The sequence below is a fragment of the Hemiscyllium ocellatum genome, chromosome 9, assembly GCF_020745735.1.
Source record: "Hemiscyllium ocellatum isolate sHemOce1 chromosome 9, sHemOce1.pat.X.cur, whole genome shotgun sequence".
NCBI classification, from domain to species: domain Eukaryota; kingdom Metazoa; phylum Chordata; class Chondrichthyes; order Orectolobiformes; family Hemiscylliidae; genus Hemiscyllium; species Hemiscyllium ocellatum.
Window position 1 is genome coordinate 114373728 of NC_083409.1, and position 21967 is coordinate 114395694.

The window sequence follows — 21967 nt, forward strand, 5'->3', positions numbered from 1 at the left end:
GAACAGCATGGTGGCTCAGTGGTTAGCACTGCTGCCTCACAGTGTGAGGGACTGGGGTTCAATTCCCCCCTTGGGTGACTGTCTGTGTGGAGTTTATACATTCTCCCTGTGTCTGCTCCTGTTTCCTCCCACAGTCACAGAGATGTGCAGGTTGGGGTGAATTGGCCATGCTACATTGCCCATAGTGTTCAGTGATGTGTAGGTTGGGTGCATTAGTCAGGGAGTAAAAAATGAGGTCTGGAGATCACAGCTGAAAATGTGTTGCTGGTCAAAGCACAGCAGGCCAGGCAGCATCTCAGGAATAGGGAATTCGACGTTTCGAGCATAAGCCCTTCATCATTCCTGATGAAGGGCTTATGCTCGAAACGTCGAATTCCCTATTCCTGAGATGCTGCCTGGCCTGCTGTGCTTTGACCAGCAATACATTTTCAGCATTAGTCAGGGGTAAATGTAGGGGAATGGGACTGAGTGGGTTACGCTTTGGAGGGTCAGTGTGGGCTTGTTGGGCCGAAAGGCCTGTTTCCACACTGCAGGGGTTCTGTAAAATTCAGGTTGTTCACCGTTGCTCATTGAAGCTTCCACACCCTGTTTTGCAATAACTGAGAATTAGAGATAATTTCATTTCACCTCTGAATTAATTGTATTGAGTCAATGTCAAATAAGAGCCACACAAACATTTACACTGTCATTTCAAATTGCTCTGAAAACAGAAAATGAAGGAGGTCATAGTGGGTCAAGCAGCATCTGTCGAGAGTGAGCAAGCTAATGTTTCGAGTCTCAATGACTTTTTATCAGAGCTGATGTGGAGGGTAGGTAAGAAGGAGGCTGAGGGAACACAGCAAGGCAGGCAGCATCGGGAGGGACAGGCAGGAGGCTGGGGGAACACAGCAAGGCAGGCAGCATCAGGAGGGACAGGCAGGAGGCTGAGGGAACACAGCAAGGCAGGCAGCATCAGGAGGGGCAGGCAGGAGGCTGGGGGAACACAGCAAGGCAGGCAGCATCAGGAGGGACAGGCAGGAGGCTGGGGGAACACAGCAAGGCCTCCTGCCTGTCCCTCCTGATGCTGCCTGGCTTGCTGTGTTCCCCTAGCTTCCTGCCTGTCTCCTTTGGACTCTAACATCTGCAGTTTTTAATTTGTCGAGTGAATTGTGGAGGGGGCAGCGGTTTGGACTGGTCGAGGAGAAAAGCTGCTGATTGTTCAGGTTAAGTGATGGGAATGTGAGAATATGAAGGGCTTTTGCCCAACATGTCGATTTCCCTGCTCCTCGGATGTTGCCTGACCTACTGTGCCTTTCCAGCACTACTCTGATCTAGACACCAGAACAACGGTGTGTCTAACTGTCAGACTGGAAAGGACAGACAGTCCCATTGGGGTGGGGGGTGGGGAGACAGGACATGGTGACAGAGAATGTAACAAGTAAAGCTCAAAGAAAGGAAAGCAGTGGGAGTGGGTTCACAATCTGAAGCTGTTGAACTCAATATTAACTCCAGATCGGGGAGGTAATTGCCTAGTTGTATCATGTAATTCTTAATCTAGAGACCCAAATAATGTTTTGGGAGTCCTGAGTTCAAGTCCTGGCAACTCGCAGAGTGAATTGGGCAGCACGGTGGCGCAGTGGTTAGCACTGCTGCCTCACAGCACCAGGGTCCCAGGTTCGATTCCAGCCTTGGATAACTGTCCGTGTGGAGTTTGCACATTCTTCCTGTGTCTGTGTGGGTTTCCTCTGGATGCTCTGTTTTCCTCCCACAGTCCAAAGGTGTGCAGGTCGTGTGGATTGGCCATGCTAAATTGCCTATAGTCTATGTGCACTAGTCAGAGGGGAAATGGGTCTGGGTGGGTTACTCTTCAGAAGGCCGGTGTGGACTGGTTGGGCTGAAGGGTCTGTTTCCACACTGTAGGGAATCTGGTCTAATCTAATCATACTCGTTTACATTCGGCCCTTTGAACCTGCTGCACCATTCGCTCTGGTCATGGCTGGTCCCTTGTTTTCTGCTCTCTCCCCATACCCTTTGATCCCTTTAGACCTGAGAATTATATCTAACTTCTTCTTGAAAATATTCAATGTTACAATATCAATATACAATGAACACCTGATCATTAATTTCTTTGATATTTGTGGGAGTCGGCTGTGGAGAAATTGGTGCCACTTTTTAACAGTGAGCATTCCTCCGACGCTCCTTCACTGGGTCTGTTACTCTGGATATGTCACTGGGTCTGTTACTCTGGATATGTCACTGGGTCTGTTACTCTGGATATGTCACTGGGTATGTTACTCTGAAGCTGGAAATGATCATTCAAAGACAATTCACAGAATCACTACAGTGTGGACGCAGGCCATTCGGCCTACTGACTCTATTCTGACCCTCTGAAGACTATTCCGCCCAGATCCACCCTATCCGTCTGCTTCTCATGGCCAGTCCACCCTGACCCGCACACCTCTGGACTGTGGGAGGAAACCGGAGCACCCAGAGGAAACCCACGCAGACACGGGGAGAATGTGAAAGTTCCACACAGACAGTCACTTGACAGAATTGAACTCAGGTCCCTGGTGCCAAGAGTCAAGAAGTGTGTTGCTGGAAAAGCATAGCCGGTCTGGCAGCATCCAAGGAGCAGGAGAATCAACGTTTCAAGCATGAGCTTAGGAACATGGTTGGGGGTGAGGGATGGTGGCTAGTGGAAGGGGTGAGAGATGAATAGGAGGGTGAGGGTGGGGCTGGGGGAAGGTAGTTGGGAAGGTGACATGTGGATGCAAATGGGGGTGTTGGTGACAGATTGATTGGAGGGTGGAGCAGATAAATAGGAAGGAAGATGGACAGTTAGGATAATTCAAGAGGGTGGTGCTGAGTTGGAGGGTTGGATCTGGAGTAAATCCTAGCCATCCAACGCCTGGAGGAAGAACACCTCATTTTCCATCTTGGGACTCTCCAACCACACGGCATCAATGTGGATTTCACCAGTTTCCCCATCACCCCATCTCCCACATTATCCCAGATCCAACCATCCAACTCGGCACCGCCCTCTTGAACTGTCCTACCCGTCCATCTTCCTTCCCAGCTATCTGCTCCACCCTCCTCTCCAATCTATCACCTTCTCCCCCATCTCCATCTCCCTTTCACATTCCCAGCTCTCTGCCCCCCAAATCCCACACCCTCCCATTTATCTTGGCTGCCCCTACCCCAACAATCCTGATGAAGGGCTTATACCCGAAACGTTGTCTCTCCTGCTCCTTGGATGCTGCCTGACTTGCTGTGCTTTTCCAGCACCACACCTTTTGGCTCTGATTTCCAGTATCTGCAGTCTTCACTTTCTCCCTGGTTCTATGAGGCAGTGGTGCTAACCACTGAGCCGCTGTGCTATCATAAAACATAGAACAATACAGCACAGAACAGGCCCTTCGGCCCTTGATGTTGCACCAACCTGTGAACTATTCTCAGCTCGTCCCCCTACACTATCACAAAATCATCCATGTGCTTATCTAAGGATTGTTTAAATCTCCCTAATGTGGCTGAGGTGACTACATTAGCAGGTAGGGCATTCCACGCCCTTACCACTCTCTGTGTAAAGAACCTGCCTCTGACATCTGTCTTAAATCTATCACCCCTCGATTTGTAGTTATGCCCCCTTGTACAAACTGAAGTCATCATCACAGGAAAAAGACTCTCACTGTCTACCCTATCTAATCCTCTGATCATCTTGTATGTCTCTATCAGATCCCCTCTTAGCCTTCTTCTTTCCAATGAGAACAGACCCAAGTCTCTCAGCCTTTCCTCATAAGACCTTCCCTCCAGACCAGGCAACATCCTGGTAAATCTCCTCTGCACCTTTTCCAATGCTTCCAAATCCTTCCTGTAATGGAGCGACCAGAACTGTACACAAGACTCCAAGGGAGGTCACACCTGCGTTTTGTATAGTTGCAGCATGATATTGCAGTTCCGGAACTCAATCCCTCTACCAATGAAACCTAACACACTGTATGCCTTCTTAACAGCACTATCCACCTGGGTGGCAACTTTCAGGGATCTATGTACATGGACTCCAAGATCCCTCTGCACATCCACACTACCAGCAATCTTTCCATTAAGCCAGTGTTCTGCCTTCCTGTTATTCTTCCCAAAGTGAATCACCTCACATTTATCTGCATTGAACTCCATTTGCCACCTCTCAGCCAGTTCTGCAGTTTACCCAAGTGTCCCTGCAACCTGCAAGTCATACTATTCAACAGCAAGGTGCATCACAGAGAGACCAACTCACCTACTGGTATGTTACAGCAAGTGTCAATGGGTGACCAATAGGACTGGGAATCCGGGGCACCACTGTAATAACTCAGAGAGCCCGACTAGAGAGGAACACCATTTATTGTTGAATACCACCATAGAGCCACAAAGGAGAAAGGCAGAGGAAGAAGAGAATGTTTGTGACTGGATGTTGTAACCTGGAATGCAATGCCTGAAAGGGGCGGTGGATGCTGAATCAGAAATAACTTACAAAAGGGAATTGAAGGGAAAAACATTGACAGGGCTATGATGAAAGGGCAGGTTCACTGGGACTCATTCAAAAGGCTGGTTATAAGCAGGGTGGGCTGAATTAGCTCGATTCATGGTGTAAGGATCGATGAAGATTAGTAAGGTGCTGTATAACTGCTAGATCATTTTCTTTAACTTTAGGTCATCCCTAGCCATAATTCTGCGGGCAGTAGCTGTGGAAGTTATATTAATTTTATACTACCCTTCTTTCTCTTCAGATGGTGCGTATGTGTCTGTTCCATCACCGCTTGGGAAGATCAAAAACATGACCAAAGGTGAGAAGGTGCATGTTGGAGTGAGGTCTCATCACTAAAATGTAAACGTTTACTGGCAGGATCTCATGTCAAAGCAACGTGTGTCCATCAGCTTCACTCACCCAAGGGGAGCCTTGTCATTTCATCACTAGGTTATTAACCCAGCAACCCCAGGTAATGTTCCTGGGACCCAGGTGAGAATCCTGTCCTGGTAACTGATGGAATTCAAATTCAATAAAAATCTGGAATTAGGAGTTTAATGATTTTAATTGTTAGGAGAGAAACTCATCACCTTCACTAATGTCCTTTTAAGGAAAGGAAATCTGCCATCCTTACTTGTGAATGAAAGAAAAAATTACAAAGAGAAAGATTAATTCAGAAATATGACGCACACTGATAGCAGAGTAATTGTTTCTACATAAATGAGACAATTGTCAGTAAACAGCAGCCATTGACTCAGCTGGAGGCTCTCAAGGCCAAAGCCAGAGTCGTAGTAAGGTGTAAAACTTGGTAACTTCTCCATGTGAGGGTGGTGGGGTGGTAGTGTAATAACCTCAAGTAGGCCAGTGGGGAATTACTAGTTACTCTTCCTGAGGAGCTCGTTGAATCTGAGTTCCCACGGTAAGAGGCAATGGCCTGCCCTTCTGCCCCATCACCTGAGCCTAGCCCTCGTGGTGCAGTGCTCGTGTCCCTATCACTGGACCAGGAGCCTGGGTTCCACTCCTACCTGCTCCAAAGATGTGTAATAACATCTCCGAACAGGTGATTAGAAATATCGGTTATATATAAACAAAACGCAGAAACAGCATCCATCGCTGCAGCATTGTCTGTCCTGGGCTGGGAGAAGCCTGTCTACACCATGTGTAGTGGCTCTATGTTTATGTTCAGCAATAAATGGTGTTCCTTTTCAGTCGGGCTCTCTGAGTTATTACAGGGGCATTTACAACCAGGACTCCCAGTCCTATTGAAAATGTGTTGCTGGTTAAAGCACAGCAGGTCAGGCAGCATCCAAGGAATAGGAAATTCGACGTTTCGGGCATAAGCCCTTCATCAGGAATGAGGAGAGTGTGCCAGGCAGGCTAAGATAAAAGGTAGGGAGGAGGGACTTGGGGGAGGGGCGATGGAGATGTGATAGGTGGAAGGAGGTCAAGGTGAGGGTGATAGGCCAGAGTGGGGTGGGGGCGGAGAGGTCAGGAAGAAGATTGCAGGTTAGGAGGGCGGTGCTGAGTTGAGGGAACCGACTGAGACAAGGTGGGGGGAGGGGAAATGAGGAAACTGGAGAAATCTGAGTTCATCCCTTGTGGTTGGAGGGTTCCCAGGCAGAAGATGAGGCGCTCTTCCTCCAACCGTCGTGTTGTTATGTTTTGCCGGTGGAGGAGTCCAAGGACCTGCATGTCCTCGGTGGAGTGGGAGGGAGAGTTAAAGTGTTGAGCCACGGGGTGGTTGGGTTGGTTGGTCCGGGCGTCCCAGAGGTGTTCTCTGAAGCGTTCCGCAAGTAAGCGGCCCGTCTCCCCAATATAGAGGAGGCCACATCGGGTGCAGCGGATGCAATAGATGATGTGTGTGGAGGTACAGGTGAATTTGTGGCGGATATGGAAGGATCCCTTGGGGCCTTGGAGGGAAGTGAGGGAGGAGGTGTGGGCGCAAGTTTTACATTTCCAGCGGTTGCAGGGGAAGGTGCCGGGAGTGGAGGTTGGGTTGGTGGGGGGTGTGGACCTGACGAGGGAGTCACAAAGTGAGTGGTCTTTGTGGAACGCTGATAGGGGAGGGGAGGGAAATATATCCCTGGTGGTGGGGTCTGTTTGGAGGTGGCGGAAATGACGGCGGATGATACGCTGTATACGGAGGTTGGTGGGGTGGTAGGTGAGAACCAGTGGGGTTCTGTCTTGGTGGCGGTTGGGGGAGCGGGGCTCAAGGGCGGAGGAGCGGGAAGTGGAGGAGATGCGGTGGAGGGCATCGTCGATCACGTTTGGGGGGAATCTGCGGTCCTTGAAGAAACACCTCAGGGACGCCCGGACCAACCAACCCAACCACCCCGTGGCTCAACACTTTAACTCTCCCTCCCACTCCACCGAGGACATGCAGGTCCTTGAACTCCTCCATCACCAGACCATAGCAACATGACGATTGGAGGAAGAGCGCCTCATCTTCCGCCTGGGAACCCTCCAACCACAAGGGATGAACTCAGATTTCTCCAGTTTCCTCATTTCCCCTCCCCCCACCTTGTTTCAGTCAGTTCCCTCAACTCAGCACCGCCCTCCTAACCTGCAATCCTCTTCCTGACCTCTCCGCCCCCACCCCACTCCGGCCTATCACCCTCACCTTGACCTCCTTCCACCTATCCCACCTCCATTGCCCCTCCCCCAAGTCCCTCCTCCCTACCTTTTATCTTAGCCTGCCTGGCACCCTCTCCTCATTCCTGATGAAGGGCTTATGCCCGATACGTCGAATTTCCTATTCCTTGGATGCTGCCTAACCTGCTGTGCTTTAACCAGCAACACATTTTCAGCTGTGATCTCCAGCATCTGCAGACCTCATTTTTTACTCCCAGTCCTATTGGTCACCCACTGACACGTGCTGTAGTGCACCATCAGGTGAGCTGGTCTCTCTGTGATGCTCCTTGCTGTTGAATAGTATGACTGTACACATTGTCTCACACAGGGACAATTCAAACTGACTGTCAGAAAGGTGACTTCACCTTCAGGAGAAGGGAAAGCCAAAAGCAGGAACTAAAACAGGAAAGAAATACTGAATCTGTTCATTGGGTTTTCCCGGGTATCATTTCTGCGAGATGCATGAATTGCCCTCTCTGTTGTGTCCACAGTATGTCTGTATAGTAATCACTCAGGCTCAGGGGGCTACCTCGCCCAGCTTAGAAACCAGCACCAGCTCAGACCTCGAAGGTACAGTCCTGGGCACATTGGGCAGTACAGGTATTCCAGGTTGAGACAGATAGATCTACAATCAGAAAGGGGGAATCGAGGGTATAGGGGAAAGGCAGGAAAGTGGAGATGAGGATTATAGATCAGTCATGATCGCAATGAACTGCCGAGCAGACTCAATGGGCTGAATGGCCTACTCCTCCTCCCAGCTCTGAAGATTCTGATAGTTTCATGGTCTTCTGCAGACAGTAAAAGAGAGTTAATATTTCAGTTCCAATATGGCTATTCCTCTGAATTGTTTCCAGTATACACGGTATTTTGCTTTGAGTTATACCAGTTCAGACATTTTGGAAGAAATGGTCCTTTTCCTATCCCTAATCTCCCTGAGCCCTAAAGCCCAGTTAGATATCTGTGCTCACCCAATTCTCACCCAGTTCTTGGCCATCTCCTGATTTCCATTGCCCCACTATTGGTGATCATGCCTTTAGGTCCCTGGGCTATAAGCTCTGGAATTCCCTCCCTAAACCTCTCCTTCCCTTACTCCCACTAAAACCACAGCTTGTTCAACCAAACATCCTCATCGTCACCTGTCCTCATAGCTCCTGTCAAATTATATTCAATGACATTCCTGTGAAATGCTGTGGGATGTTTTTATTATGTTACGGGTGCTATATAAATACAAATTGTGAACAAATTCTTGACACGTCTGTGAGCACTAAGTCTCTTTCTTTCCACCCTGCCTGTTGTTCAGAGAAAGCGGACGTGCTGCTCCTGCGAGCTGAACTTCCTTCCCATTTCCACCTCCAGCTGTCAGACATCGAGTTCCATGAAATTATTGGATCAGGTAACAATATAACAGTCCCTCATTCGAGTGGGGCGGATCAGTGAACTCAGTCTCAAACACGGACTGACCATCTGTCATCTCTCTGAAACCATGCAGGTTCGTTTGGGAAAGTTTACAAAGGAAGATGCAGGAACAAGATTGTTGCCATTAAAAGGTAATATTTTAACAGTAAGGCTAGACACATAGAGATTACTGAGTAAAATTAGCTCGCTAACATTATACAGGAGGTGTAATATATAACGTGATTGTACATTTTTTAATACATTTCTGGTCCGTTGGTGTTGCTGGCTGGCCAGATTTGATATCCCATCCCTAGATGCCCCTTGAGAAGGTGGGGGTGAGCTGCCTTCTTGATCCGCTGCAGTCCATATGCTGTAGGTAGACCCACAATGCCCTTGGGGAGGGAATTCCAGGATTTTGACCCAGTGACACTGAAAGAGTGGCGATATATTTCCAAGTCAGGATGGGGAGTGGCTTGGAGGGGAACTTGCAGGGGGTAGTGTTCCCATGTATCTGCTGCCCTTGACCTTCAAGGTGGAAGTGGCCGTGGGTTTGGAAGGTGCTGTCTGTGGATCTTGGTGAATTTCTGCATTGCAACTTGTAGATGGTACACACTGTAGCTACTAAGCGTCGGTGGTGGAAGGAGCGAATGTTTGTGGGTACAGTACTAGTTATGCAAGATGCTTTGTCCTGGATAGTGTCAAGCTTCTTGGGTGTTGTTGGAGCTGCCTCCATCCAGGCAAGTGGGGAGTATTCCATCACACTCCTGACTTGTGCCGCTGTAGATGGTGGACAGGCTTTGGGGAGTTACTCACTGCAGTATTCCTAGTCTCTGATCTGCTGTTATAGCCACTGTGTTTATGTGGTGAGTCTAGTTGAGTTTCTGGACAATGGTAACCCCAAGGATGTTGACAGTGAGGGATTCAGTGATGGTCAGACCGTTGAATGTCAAGGGATGGTGATTAGAGTGTCTCTTATTGATAATGGTCATTGTCTGGCATTTGTGTGGCACGCATGTTACTTGCCTCTTGTCAGCCCAAGCCTGGATATTGTCCAGATCTTGTTGCATTTGGACATGGACTGCTTCAGTATCTGAGGAGTCGCGAATGGTTTTGAACATTGCACAATCATCGATGAACATCTGCACTTCTGACCGAGGGAAGGTCATTGATGAAGCAGCTGAAGATGGTTGGGCTGAGGACACTACCCTGAGGGACTCCTGCAGAGATGTCCTGGAACTGAGATGACTGACCCTCCACAAGCACAACCATCTTCCTATGTACCAGGTCTGGCTGTTGGTGCTGCCCAGCTTACTGAACCTGGTATTCCCAAGTGGTGTCCCATTCAAGTACTATCCAGACCCGAGTCTGCCTTGCTTCCAAGATTGGGCATTGTCAGAGTAGAATGTTCCAGGAGCAGCAGCAGTACGAGGAGCGACAGTGAGCACCAGGGACCTGCTGGGAAGGTACATTTTAAACTTACATAAACTTACCTTGTGAATAGGCAGAGCGCACACTGAGCAGGAGCAGGCACAGGACGGCTGGGTAGGTGGAGTAATATGTTTGGGTGGTTACATTACCCGAAACACGACTTAGGTAGTGTCTCCCGCTCATCCTCCTCCTCTCACCACAAAAAAGAGTTCTGTGCGTCAGATTGGTAAGTTTTTTAAAATTCTTTATCTTTCTACAGTCCCTTTGGGAATTTAGAACTGTGGGAACGGAAGTTAGGGCAGTTGAATGTTCCTCCTGCAGAATGTGGGAAGTTAAGGGTCACCACTCGTGTCTCTGCCAACTACATCTGCGGAAAGTGCACCCAACTCCAGCTCCTCAAAAACTGCGATAGGGAACTGGGGCTGGAGCTGGATGAACTACAGATCATTCAGGAAGTGGAGGGGGTTATTGAGAGGAGTTACAGGGAGGTAGTTACACCGCAGGTACACGAGGGAGATGGGTTACAGTCAGGGGACAGAAAGGGAACTGGCAGGCAGTGCAGGGATCTCCAGGGGAAAGCAGTGGGGCACAGGGCTCTGGCACAGAGTCTGTCCCTGTTGCTCAGAAGGGAAGGGGGAAGAGGAGCAGAGCAGTAGTCATTGGGGACTCCACAGTCCAGGCGACAGATAGGAGGTTCTGTGGGGAGGAGAGAGACTCATGGTTGTTGGGTTGCCTCCCAGGTGCCAGGATTGTGTTTTCGGGATCCTTGAGGGTGAGGGGGAGCGACACCAATGACATCGGTAGGAAAAGGGATGGGGATTTAAGGCAGAAATTCAGGGAGCCAGGATGGAAGAAAAAACAAAGAACAAAGAACAAAGAAAATTTACAGCCCAGGAACAGGCCCTTCGGCCCTCCAAGCCTGAGCCAATCCAAATCTACTGTCTAAACCTGTCGCCCAATCCCTAAGCATCTGTATCCCTCTGCTCCCCACCTACTCATGCATCTGTCCAGACGCATCTTAAATGAATCTACTGTGCCTGTCTCTACCACCTCTGCTGGCAATGCGTTCCAAACACCCACCACCCTCTGTGTGAAGTACTTGCCGCGTGTATCCCCCTTAAACTTTCCATCTCTCACCTTGAAAGTGTGACCTCTCGTTATTGAATCCCTCATCCTGGGAAAAAGCTTGTCTCTATCCACCCTGTCTATACCCTTCATGGTTTTGTAAACCTCAATCAGGTCCCTCCTCAATCTCCTTTTTTCTAATGGAAACAAACCTACCCTACTCACCCTCTCTTCATAGCTAGCACCTTCCATACCAGGCAACATCCTCGTAAACCTTCTCTGCACCCTCTCCAAAGCATCCACATCCTTTTGGTAATGTGGCGACCAGAACTGTACACAGTATTCCAAATGCGGCCAAACCAATGTTTTATACAATTTTAACACGACCTGCCAGCTCTTATACTCAATACCCTGTCCAATGAAGTCAACTATACTATATGCCTTCTTGACCACTCTATTTGACTGTGCAGCAACCTTCAGGGTACAATGGACCTGCACTCCCAGATCTCTCTGTCCATCAAGTTTTCCCAAGGCTCTTCCATTCATTGTATAATTCGCTTTAGAATTAGACTTGCCTAAATGCATCACCTCACATTTGTCTGGATTGAAAACTATCTGCCACTTTTCTGCCCAACTCTCCAGTCTATCTATATCCTCCTGTATTCTCTGACAGTCCCTTATGCTTTCTGCTCCTCCACCAATTTTCGTGTCATTTGCAAACCTGCTGATCATACCAACAGTGCCCTCTTCCACATCATTTATGTATATTACAAACAACAGTGGCCCCAGCACTGATCCCTGTGGAACACCACTGGTCACCTTTCTCCATTTCGAGAAACTCCCTTCAACTACTACTCTCTGTCTCTTGTTGCTCAACCAGTTCTTTATCCACCTAGCTAGAACACCCTGCACACCACGTGACTTCACTTTCTCTATTAGTCTACCATGGGGAACCTTTTCAAACCCCTTACTAAAGTCCATGTGTATGACATCTACAGCCCTTCCTTCATCTATCAACTTGGTCACTTCCTTGAAGAACTCTATTAAGCTTAGTGCTAGAACAAACAGATTGTTATCTCTGGTTTGTTGCCTGTGCCCCGTGCTAGCGAGGCGAGGCATAGGGAGAGAGAGGAGTTGAACATGTGGCTACAGGGATGGTGCAGGAGGAGAGGTTCAGATTCCTGGATAATTGAGGCTCATTCTGTGGTAGGTGGGACCTCTACAAACAGGATGGTCTTCACCTCAATCAGAAGGGTACCAATATCTTGACGGTGGTGGTGGTGGGGGGGGTGGAGGGGGGGGTGTGTGGTGGAGGGGGTAGAATTTGCTCATGCTCTGCAAGAGAGTTTAAACTAATAGAGCAGGGGGATGGGAACCAAGCCATAGTTCCAGTGACCAGGAGGTTGAGAGCACTGAGGTCAGAGATGAGGTTTTAGGTTGCAAGAGTGCACCAGCAAGCAGGAGGGTGGTTTGAAGTGTGTCTACTTCAACACCAGAAGCATCCGGAATAAGGTGGGTCAACTTGCAGCATGGGTTTGTACCTGGAACTTCAATGTTATGGCCCTTTCAGAGACATGGGTAGAGCAGGGACAGGAATGGTTATTGCAGGTTCTAGGATTTAGGTGTTTCAGTAAAATGGTAAAGGAGGGTGGGGTGTGGTATTGTTAGTCAAAGACAATATTACGGTGGCAGAAAGGACATTTAAAGACACATCTACTGTAGTACGGGCTGAGGTTAGAAACAGGAAAGGAGAGGTCACCTTGTTGGGAGTTTTCTATCAGTAGAGGAAAGGATAGCAGAGATGATTCTTGGTAGTAGTTGTTATGGAGGACTTTTAACACAAACCAACAGCCACTCTCAGACAACAACTTACCAGAACGAAGGACCCGATACCCAGCATGAGCAAAAGCAGTGTAGTGTACAAAATCCCACGCAAGGACTGCACAAAACACTACATAGGACAAACAGGAAGACAGCTAACGATCCGCATCCATGAACACCAACTAGCCACGAAACGACACGACCAGCTCTCCTTAGTAGCCACACATGCGGACGACAAGCAACATGAGTTCGACTGGGGCAACACTACTATTATAGGACAAGCCAAACAGAGAACAGCCAGGGAATTCCTAGAGGCATGGCACTCATCCACAGATTCAATCAATAAACACATCGACCTGGACCCAACATACCGGCCACTGCAGCGGACAGCTGGAACTGACAACCGGAAGCGGCAGAGACAAACCACTACAAATGCCGGAGGAAAGATCACAGAAGCGCTTCACAGGAGACTCCCAAGCACTGAGGATGTCACCTAGACAGGGGACGAAACATCTGCAACACAAATTCCCAGCTCGGTGAACAGAACCACAACAGGACTTTTAACTTTCCAAATATTGTCTGGGAATGCAATAGTTCGAGTATTTTAAATGGGTCAGCTTTTGTCCAGTGCATGAAGGAGGGTTTCCTGACACAGTATGTAGACAGGTCAACAAGGGGTGAGGCCACATTGGATTTGGTACTGGGTAATGAACTGGCCAGGTGTTAGATTTGGAGGTAGCTGAGCTCTTTGGTGATAGTGACCACAATTCAGTTATGTTTACTTTAGCAATGGGAAAGGGATAGGTGTATACCGCAGGGCAAGAGTTATAGCTGGGGGAAAGGCAATTATGATGTGATCAGGCAAGATTTAGGATGCATAGGACAGGGAGGGAAACTGCAGGGGATGGACAGAGTTGAAATGTGGATCTTACTCAAGGAACAGCTACTGTGTGTCCTCGATAAGTCTGTACATGTCAGGCAGGGAGCGAGTGGTTGAGTGAAGGAGTCGTGGTTTACTAAAGAAGTTGAATCTCTTGTCAAAAGGAAGAAGAAGGCTTATGTTAGGATGAGACGTGAAGGCTCAGTTAGGGCGCTTGAGAGTTACACGTTAGTCAGGAAAGACCTAAAGAGGGAACTAAGAAAAACCAGGAGGGAACATGAGGAATTGTTGGTGGATAGGATCAAGGAAAACCCTAAAGCTTTCTATAGGGATATCAGGAATAAAACAATGACTGGAGTAAAATTTGGGCCAGTCCAGGACGGTAGAGGGAAGTTGTGTAGGGAGTCAGAGGAAATGGGCAAGTGCTAAATGAATGTTTCTCGTCATACTGGAAAAAGACAATGTTGTCGAGGAGAATACTGAGATAGAGGCTACTAGACTAGACAGGATTGAGGTTCACAACGAAGAGGTGTTAGCAATTCTGGAAAGTGTGAAAATAGATAAGTCCCCTGGGCTGGATAGGATTTATCCTAGGATTCTCTGGGAAGACAGGAAGGGGATTGCAGAGCCTTTGGCTTTGATCTTTGTGTCATCATTGTCTACAGGAATAGTGCCAGAAGGCTGGAGGATAGCAAATATTGTCCCCTTGTTCAACAAGGGGAGTAGAGATAACCCTGGTAATTATAGACCAGTGAGACTTACTTTGGTTGTGGGTAGAGTGTTAGAAAAAGTTATAAGAGATAGGATTTATAATCATCCAGAGTGGAATATGTTGATTAAGGATATTCAACATGATTTTGTGAAGGATAGGTCATGCCTCACAAACTTTATTGAGTTCTTTGAGAAATGACCAAACAGGTGGATGAGGGTAAAGCAATTGATGTGATGTATGTGGATTTCAGTAAAGCATTTGATAAAGTTCCCCACGATAGGCTAAGGCACAAAATATGGAAGCATGGGATTGAGGGGGATTTAGCAGTTTGGATCAGAAATTGGCTAGCTGAATGAAGACAGAGGGAGGTGGTTGATGGGAAATATTCATCCTAGAGTTCAGTTACTGGTGGTATACCTGGAGCCATTGCTGTTTGTCATTTTTTATAAATGACCTAGCTGAGGGAGCAGAAGGGTGGGTTAGTAAATTTGTGGATGACACAAAGGTCGGTGGAGTTGTGGATAGTGCTGAAGGATGTTGCAGGTTACAGAGGGACATAGATAAGCTGCAAAGCTGGGCTGAGAGGTGGCAAATGGAGTTTAATGTGGAAAAGTTTGAGATGATTCACTTTAGAAGGAGCAACAGGAATACAGAGTACTGGGGTAACGGTAAAATTCTTGGTAGTATAGATGAGCAGAGAGATCTCGGTGTCCATGTATATAAATCCCTGAAAGTTGGCACCCAGGTTGATAGGGTTATTAAGAAGGTATATGGTGTGTTAGCTTTTATTGGTAGAGGGATTGAGTTTCAGAGCCGTGAGGTCTGGTGCGGCCGTGCTTCGAGAATTGCTTTCCGTTACAGTCACCGCATTATAAGAACGATGTGGAAGCATTAGGAAGGTGTAGAGGATATTTACCAGGATGTTCCCTGGTATGGAGGGAAGGTCTTTAGAAGAAAGGCTGAGGGACTTGAGGCTGTTTCGTTAGAGAGAAGAAGATTGAGAGGTGACTTAATGGAAACATATAAGATAATCAGAGGGTTAGATAGGGGGGAGAGTGGATGGTGATGGTTGGCACAAGGAGACATAACTTTAAATTGAGGGGTGATAGTTATAAGATAGATGTCAGAGGTAGTTTCTTTACCCAGAGAGTGGTAGGGGTGTGGAACACCCTGCCTGCAACAGGAGTAGACTCACCAACTTTAAGGGCATTTAAATGGTCATTGGATAAACATATGGATGAGAATGGAATAGTGTAGGGTAGATGGGCTTCAGATTGGTTCCACAGGTCGGCACAACATTGAGGACTGAAGGGCCTGTACTGCGCTATAATGTTCTATGTTCTGTGTTCTGTGTAGTATGTATGACTCTAACCATTGGAGAGTTTACCCCCAATGCCCATTGATTCCAGTTTAGCAAAGGCTCTTAATGCCACATTCGGTGAAATGCAGCCTTGATGCTTAGGGCTGTCCCTCTCCCCTCCCCTCTGGAGTCCAGCTCTTTTGTCCATGTTTGAGCCAAGGCTGGAATGAGGTCAGGAGCTGAGTGACCCTGGGGGATCCCAAACTGGGGGTCACTGAGCAGGTTATTGCTGAGCAGGTGCTGTTTGATAGCTCTGTTACAGACCCTGTCCATCATGTTACTGAGGATGGAGAGGAGACTGATGGGGCGGGAATTGGCCCGGTTGGATTTGTCCTGCTTTTTATGTACAGGACATTCCTGGGTAATTTCCCACATTGTCAGGTTGATGCCAGTGTTTAGAACATAGAACATAGAAGGATACAGCGCAGTACAGGCCCTTCGGCCCTCGATGTTGCGCCGACCGAATCCTACCTAACCTATACTAGCCCAATAACTTCCAAATGCCTATCCAATGCCCGCTTAAATGACCATAAAGAAGGAGAGTTCACCACTGATACGGGCAGGGCATTCCATGAACTCACAACCCGCTGTGTGAAGAATCTACCCCTAACATCGGTCCTATACCTACCACCCCTTAATTTAAAGCTATGTCCCCTAGTAACACCTGACTCCATTAGCGGTAAAAGGTTCTTAGTATCTACCCTATCTAAACCCCTAATCATCTTATATACTTCTATCAGATCTCCCCTAAACCTTCTCTTCTCCAATGAGAACAGCCCCAAGTGCCTCAGCCTTTCCTCATAAGATTTTCCTACCATTCCAGGCAACATCCTGGTAAACCTCCTCTGCACTCGTTCTATAGCTTCCACATCCTTCCTATAGTATGGCGACCAAAACTGCACACAATACTCCAGATGAGGCCGCACCAGAGTCTTATACAACTGCAACATGACCTCAGGACTCCGGAACTCAATTCCTCTGCCAATAAAGCCCAGTACACCATATGCCTTCCTCACAGCACTATTTACCTGGGTGGCAACTTTCAGAGATAAAAAGAACATCTTGAACACACGGTCATTTTTCCAGCTTTTGCTGTGACCCGAGGATGATGATGATGATGTCGCTGCTGCCGGCCCCTCTCTCTGATCCTCTCCCCGCGGCTCCATCTCCTCATCCCGACTTCACCCTGACAACAACACCGACCGCTTCTGCTTCCGCTTCCGGGTCACATGCTCACCACCTGACCCCGGAAGGGGTTGTACTATACTGGAACAGCTTGGCTCTGGGAGAGACAAGTTCTGGTGCACAAGGCTTCACTATGGCTGGAATGTTGTCAGAGCCCGTTGCCTCCAGCAGTTTCTTGATATCACGTGGTGTGAATCGAATTGGCTGGAGCCTGATGTCTGTGATGCTGAGGATCCCGAGGTGGATCATCCACTCGGCATGTCTGGCTGAAGATTGTTGTGAATGTTTCAGCCTTACCTTTTGCCCTGATGTGCTGGGCTCCTCCATCATTGAGGATGGGGATATTTGTGGAACTTCCTCCTCCAGTGAGCTGTTTAATTGTCCACCACCATTCGCCACTGGATGTAGTAGGACTGTAGAGCTTAGATCTGATCCATTGGTTGTGGGATCGTTTAGCTCTGTCTATCACTGGCTGGTTATGCTGTTTGGAAGTAGTCCTGTGTGGTGGCTTCACCAGGTTAGCACCTCATAGTTTGTGAGAAGATTTGTAACTCGGGCGCTCGTTGTTGTGGTTCTGTTCGCCGAGCTGGGAATTTGTGTTGCAGACGTTTCCTCCCCTGTCTAGGTGACATCCTCAGTGCTTGGGATCCTCCTGTGAAGCGCTTCTGTGATCTTTCCTCCGGCATTTGTAGTGGTTTGAATCTGCCACTTCCGGTTGTCAGTTCCAGCTGTCCGTTGCAGTGGTCGGTATATTGGGTCCAGGTCGATGTGCTTATTGATTGAATCTGTGGATGAGTGCCATGCCTCTAGGAATTCCCTGGCTGTTATCTGTTTGGCTTGTCCTATAATAGTAGTGTTGTCCCAGTCGAATTCATGTTGTTTGTCATCTGAGTGTGTGGCTACTAAGGAGCTAAAAACGGATACCCCAGCAATTTCATCAACAGATGCATAATGGAAAGACAACGAAATGAGGACATGCTACAACCCAAAGGACTAGCCACACTACCATACATCAAGAGCATTTCTGAACTGACAGCCAGACTACTGCGACCACTAGGACTCATAACAGCACACAAACCAACAGCCACTCTCAGACAACAACTCACCAGGACAAAGGACCCAATACCCAGCATGAGCAAAACCAACGTAGTGTACAAAATCCCATGCAAGGACTGCACAAAACACTACATAGGACAGACTGACCCTCTGACAATGCGGCACTTCCTAAGTACTGACCCTCTGACAGTGTGGCACTCCCTCAGTACTGACCCTCCGACAGCGTAGCACTCCCTCAGTACTGACCCTCTGACAGTGCAGCACTCCCTCAGTACTGACCCTCTGACAGTGCAGCACTCCCTCAGTACTGACCCTCTGACAGCGCAGCACTCCCTCAGTACTGACCCTCCGACAGCGTAGCACTCCCTCAGTACTGACCCTCTGACAGTGCAGCACTCCCTCAGTACTGACCCTCTGACAGTGCAGCACTCCCTCAGTACTGACCCTCTGACAGTGCGGCACTCCCTCAGTACTGACCCTCCGACAGCGTAGCACTCCCGCAGTACTGACCCTCTGACAGTGCGGCACTCCCTCAGTACTGACCCTCTGACAGTGCGGCACCCCCTCAGTATTGACCCTCTGACACTCCATCTTGGATTTGGATTTTTTGAGTAGAGTTTTAGTAAATCTATGTAACAGGGACTGATAGCCACAACAATTGGACTGAGTGATGTTTATTTTTGTGAATATCATGAACTATTTTTAGCTATTGACTGAGTGTTGCTCTTTGGTGCTTGCGTTGTGAATAATGCTGTACAGCAACTCCCCAAGGACGCTCAGTCCGCACCTTCTAAGCCCACGGCCCCTTCCATCTGGAAGGACAAGGGCAGTGGGTACGTGGGAACACCACCCCCTGCAAGTTCCCCTCCAAGTCACTCACCATCCTGACTTGGAAATAAATCAACATTCCTTCACAGTTGCTGGGTGAAAATCCTGGAATTCCCTCCCTAAGGGCATTGTGGGTCTACCTACAGCACATGGACTGCAGTGGTTCGAGAAGGCAGCTCACCCCCACCTTCTCAAGGGGCAACTAGGGACAGGTGATAAATACTGGCCCAGTCAGTGACACCCGTATCCTGTGAAAGAATTAAAATCCCTTGTTTTTTCTCTGAAATCAGATATCGAGCCAACACCTTTTGCTCCAAATCAGACGTGGATATGTTTTGCCGGGAAGTTTCCATCCTCTGCCGCCTGAACCATCCCTGTGTTATCCAGTTTGTTGGTGCCTGCTTGGATGATCCAAGTCAGTTTGCCATCGTGACACAGTTCATCTCAGGAGGATCCTTGTTCTCCTTGTTACATGAGCAGAAAAGGTAAAATCTCTCCTTGCTCATGCCCCCCTGGTGTTGTCTTGTAGAAGGTGGCAATTTCACCCTAACCCTAACTTGTTCCTGCCCTTCAAATTATCTATCCAATTGCTCCCTGTCTTTCCCCATATGCCTGTGAATGTTTCCCTTTCCAATATTATCCATTTTCCTTTTGAAATTTATTAATGAATCTGCTTCTACCTCCCTCCAGGCTGTGCATTTTGCAACTTGCTGTCAGAAATGTTCTTGGCCCTCTGGGTCTTCTGCTAATTCTCCTCAACTTGTGTCTGTCAGACCGTCCTGCTGCGTGTGGCACTCACAGGACACAGCAATAACTTTTGAAAAGAGAATTCCCTGAAGCCAGTGAAAATAACTGAAGGGCAAGTTACAACTATTCTTGGAAAAGAATCAACATGCACCAAAACGTTAATAACAGGGAAATTGTAATTCATACTGATGCTTCACTCTGAGCCTGAATGCTCTATCTGCAAGAAGGGAGGCTATTCTCACAACCACTCCACATTCTCCAGCAGTGGCTCATAGCTTACTCCCAGACCAGCCCAGAACACCTAGAATCTTTCACCAATTCTTCTACTCATCCTTCCAGTCATTGAGCCATACAGCACGGAAACAGGCCCTTCCATCCAACCAGTTCATGCTGAACATAATCCCAAAGTAAACCCAACTGTTCCTGGATCATATCCTTCCAAGCCATTCCTATTCATGTATCGATCCAAACGGCCTTTAAACACTCTAACTGCACCCACATCCTCCCACATCCACCGACATTCACCCACATCCACTCACATCCACCCACATCCACCTACATCCACCTACATCCATCCACATCCACCCACATCCACCCACATCCACTCACATCCACTCACATCCACCCACATCCACCCACATCCACCTACATCCATCCACATTGACCCACATCCACCCACATCCACCCACATCCACCCACATTCACCCACATCCACCCACATCCACCCACATTGACCCACATCCACCCACATCCACCCACATCCACCCACATTGACCCACATCCACCCACATCCACCCACATCCACTCACATCCACCCACATTCACCCACATCCACCCACATCCACCCACATCCACCCACAACCACCCACATCCACCCACATCCACCCACATCCACCCACATCCACTCACATCCACCCACATTCACCCACATCCACCCACATCCACCCACAACCACCCACATCCACCCACATTCACCCACATCCACCCACATTCACCCACATCCACCCACATCCACCCACATCCACCCACATCCACTCACATCCACTCACATCCACCCACATTCACCCACATCCACCCACATCCACCCACATCCACCCACATCCACCCACATCCACCCACATTCACCCACATCCACCCACATCCACCCACATCCACCCACATCCACCCACATTCACCCACATCCACCCACATCCACCCACATTGACCCACATTGACCCACATCCACCCACATCCACTCACATCCACTCACATCCACCCACATCCACCCACATCCACCCACATCCACCCACATCCACCCACATCCACCCACATTCACCCACATCCACCCACATCCACCCACATTCACCCACATCCACCCACATCCACCCACATCCACTCACATCCACCCACGTTGACCCACATCCACCCACATCCACTCACATCCACCCACGTTGACCCACATCCACCCACATCCACCCACATCCACCCACAACCACCACTTCCCCACAAAGTCCATTCCACATGTGAATCACACTCTGTAAAAAACGTTGCCTTGTATGTCATTTTTAAATCTCTCTTCTCTTACCTTAAAAATGTGCCCCCTCCTCCTGAAATCCCCCATCCTAGGGAAAAGATGACTACCATTAACTCTATCTTGACCTCTTATTATTTTAGAAACTTTTATCAGTTGCCTGTCAACCACCTACACTCCAGTGAAAGAGGTTCCAACCTCTTCAGCCTTTCTTCAGAACACAAACCTTCCCCACGTGGCAACATCCTGGGAAATCTTTGCTGAGCTCTCTCCAGCTTAATGATATCCTACACAGTATTCCAGAAAAGGCATTCCCAATGCCCTGTACAACTTCAACATGACTTTCCAACTCCTATACTCAAAGGACTGTGCAATAAAGACAAGCATGCCAAGTGCCTTTTTAATCACCTGCACCCCTAGATCCCTCTGTTCTACCCAAGGCCCAACCATTAATTGTATAAGCTCTAGCCTTGTTTTACCAATCTGCAATAGCTTGCATTTATTCAGATTGAACTCCATCTGCCATTTTTCAGCCCATTGACCCATTTGATCAAGATCCCTTTGTAACCTTAGAAAACCTTCTTCACTGTCTACTACGCTGCCAATTTTGATGTTGTCCACAAACTTATTAATCATGCCTTCTATATTCTCATCCAAATCATTTATATAAATGACAAAAAGAGGATCCAGAACTCATCCCGGAGGAACCTGCCCGACATTTCACAGCCTCCTCACAAGACTCAATTCACAAGGTTCTGAGCCCTCCTCCTGGTTTAGTCAGAGCTGGTCAAACTGCTTTGTCCAAAGATAGGTTTGTTTCTGCTCCTCATTATTTTCTTTCAGAACAGAAAAGATGAAAGTTCCTGGGA

General features: G+C 48.3%; 1 protein-coding gene across 1 annotated transcript in view; it reads left to right on the forward strand.

Annotated features, from left to right (window-relative positions):
* The window catches only part of tnni3k (TNNI3 interacting kinase), a 143467-nt gene that overhangs the window by 55260 nt on the left and 66240 nt on the right, over nt 1-21967 (forward strand). Inside the window, exons 13-16 of the mRNA XM_060830672.1 lie at nt 4743-4799; nt 8412-8504; nt 8601-8658; nt 19132-19326. Coding sequence (XP_060686655.1) covers nt 4743-4799; nt 8412-8504; nt 8601-8658; nt 19132-19326 — 403 coding nt within the window. The remainder of the gene's footprint in view (nt 1-4742; nt 4800-8411; nt 8505-8600; nt 8659-19131; nt 19327-21967) is intronic.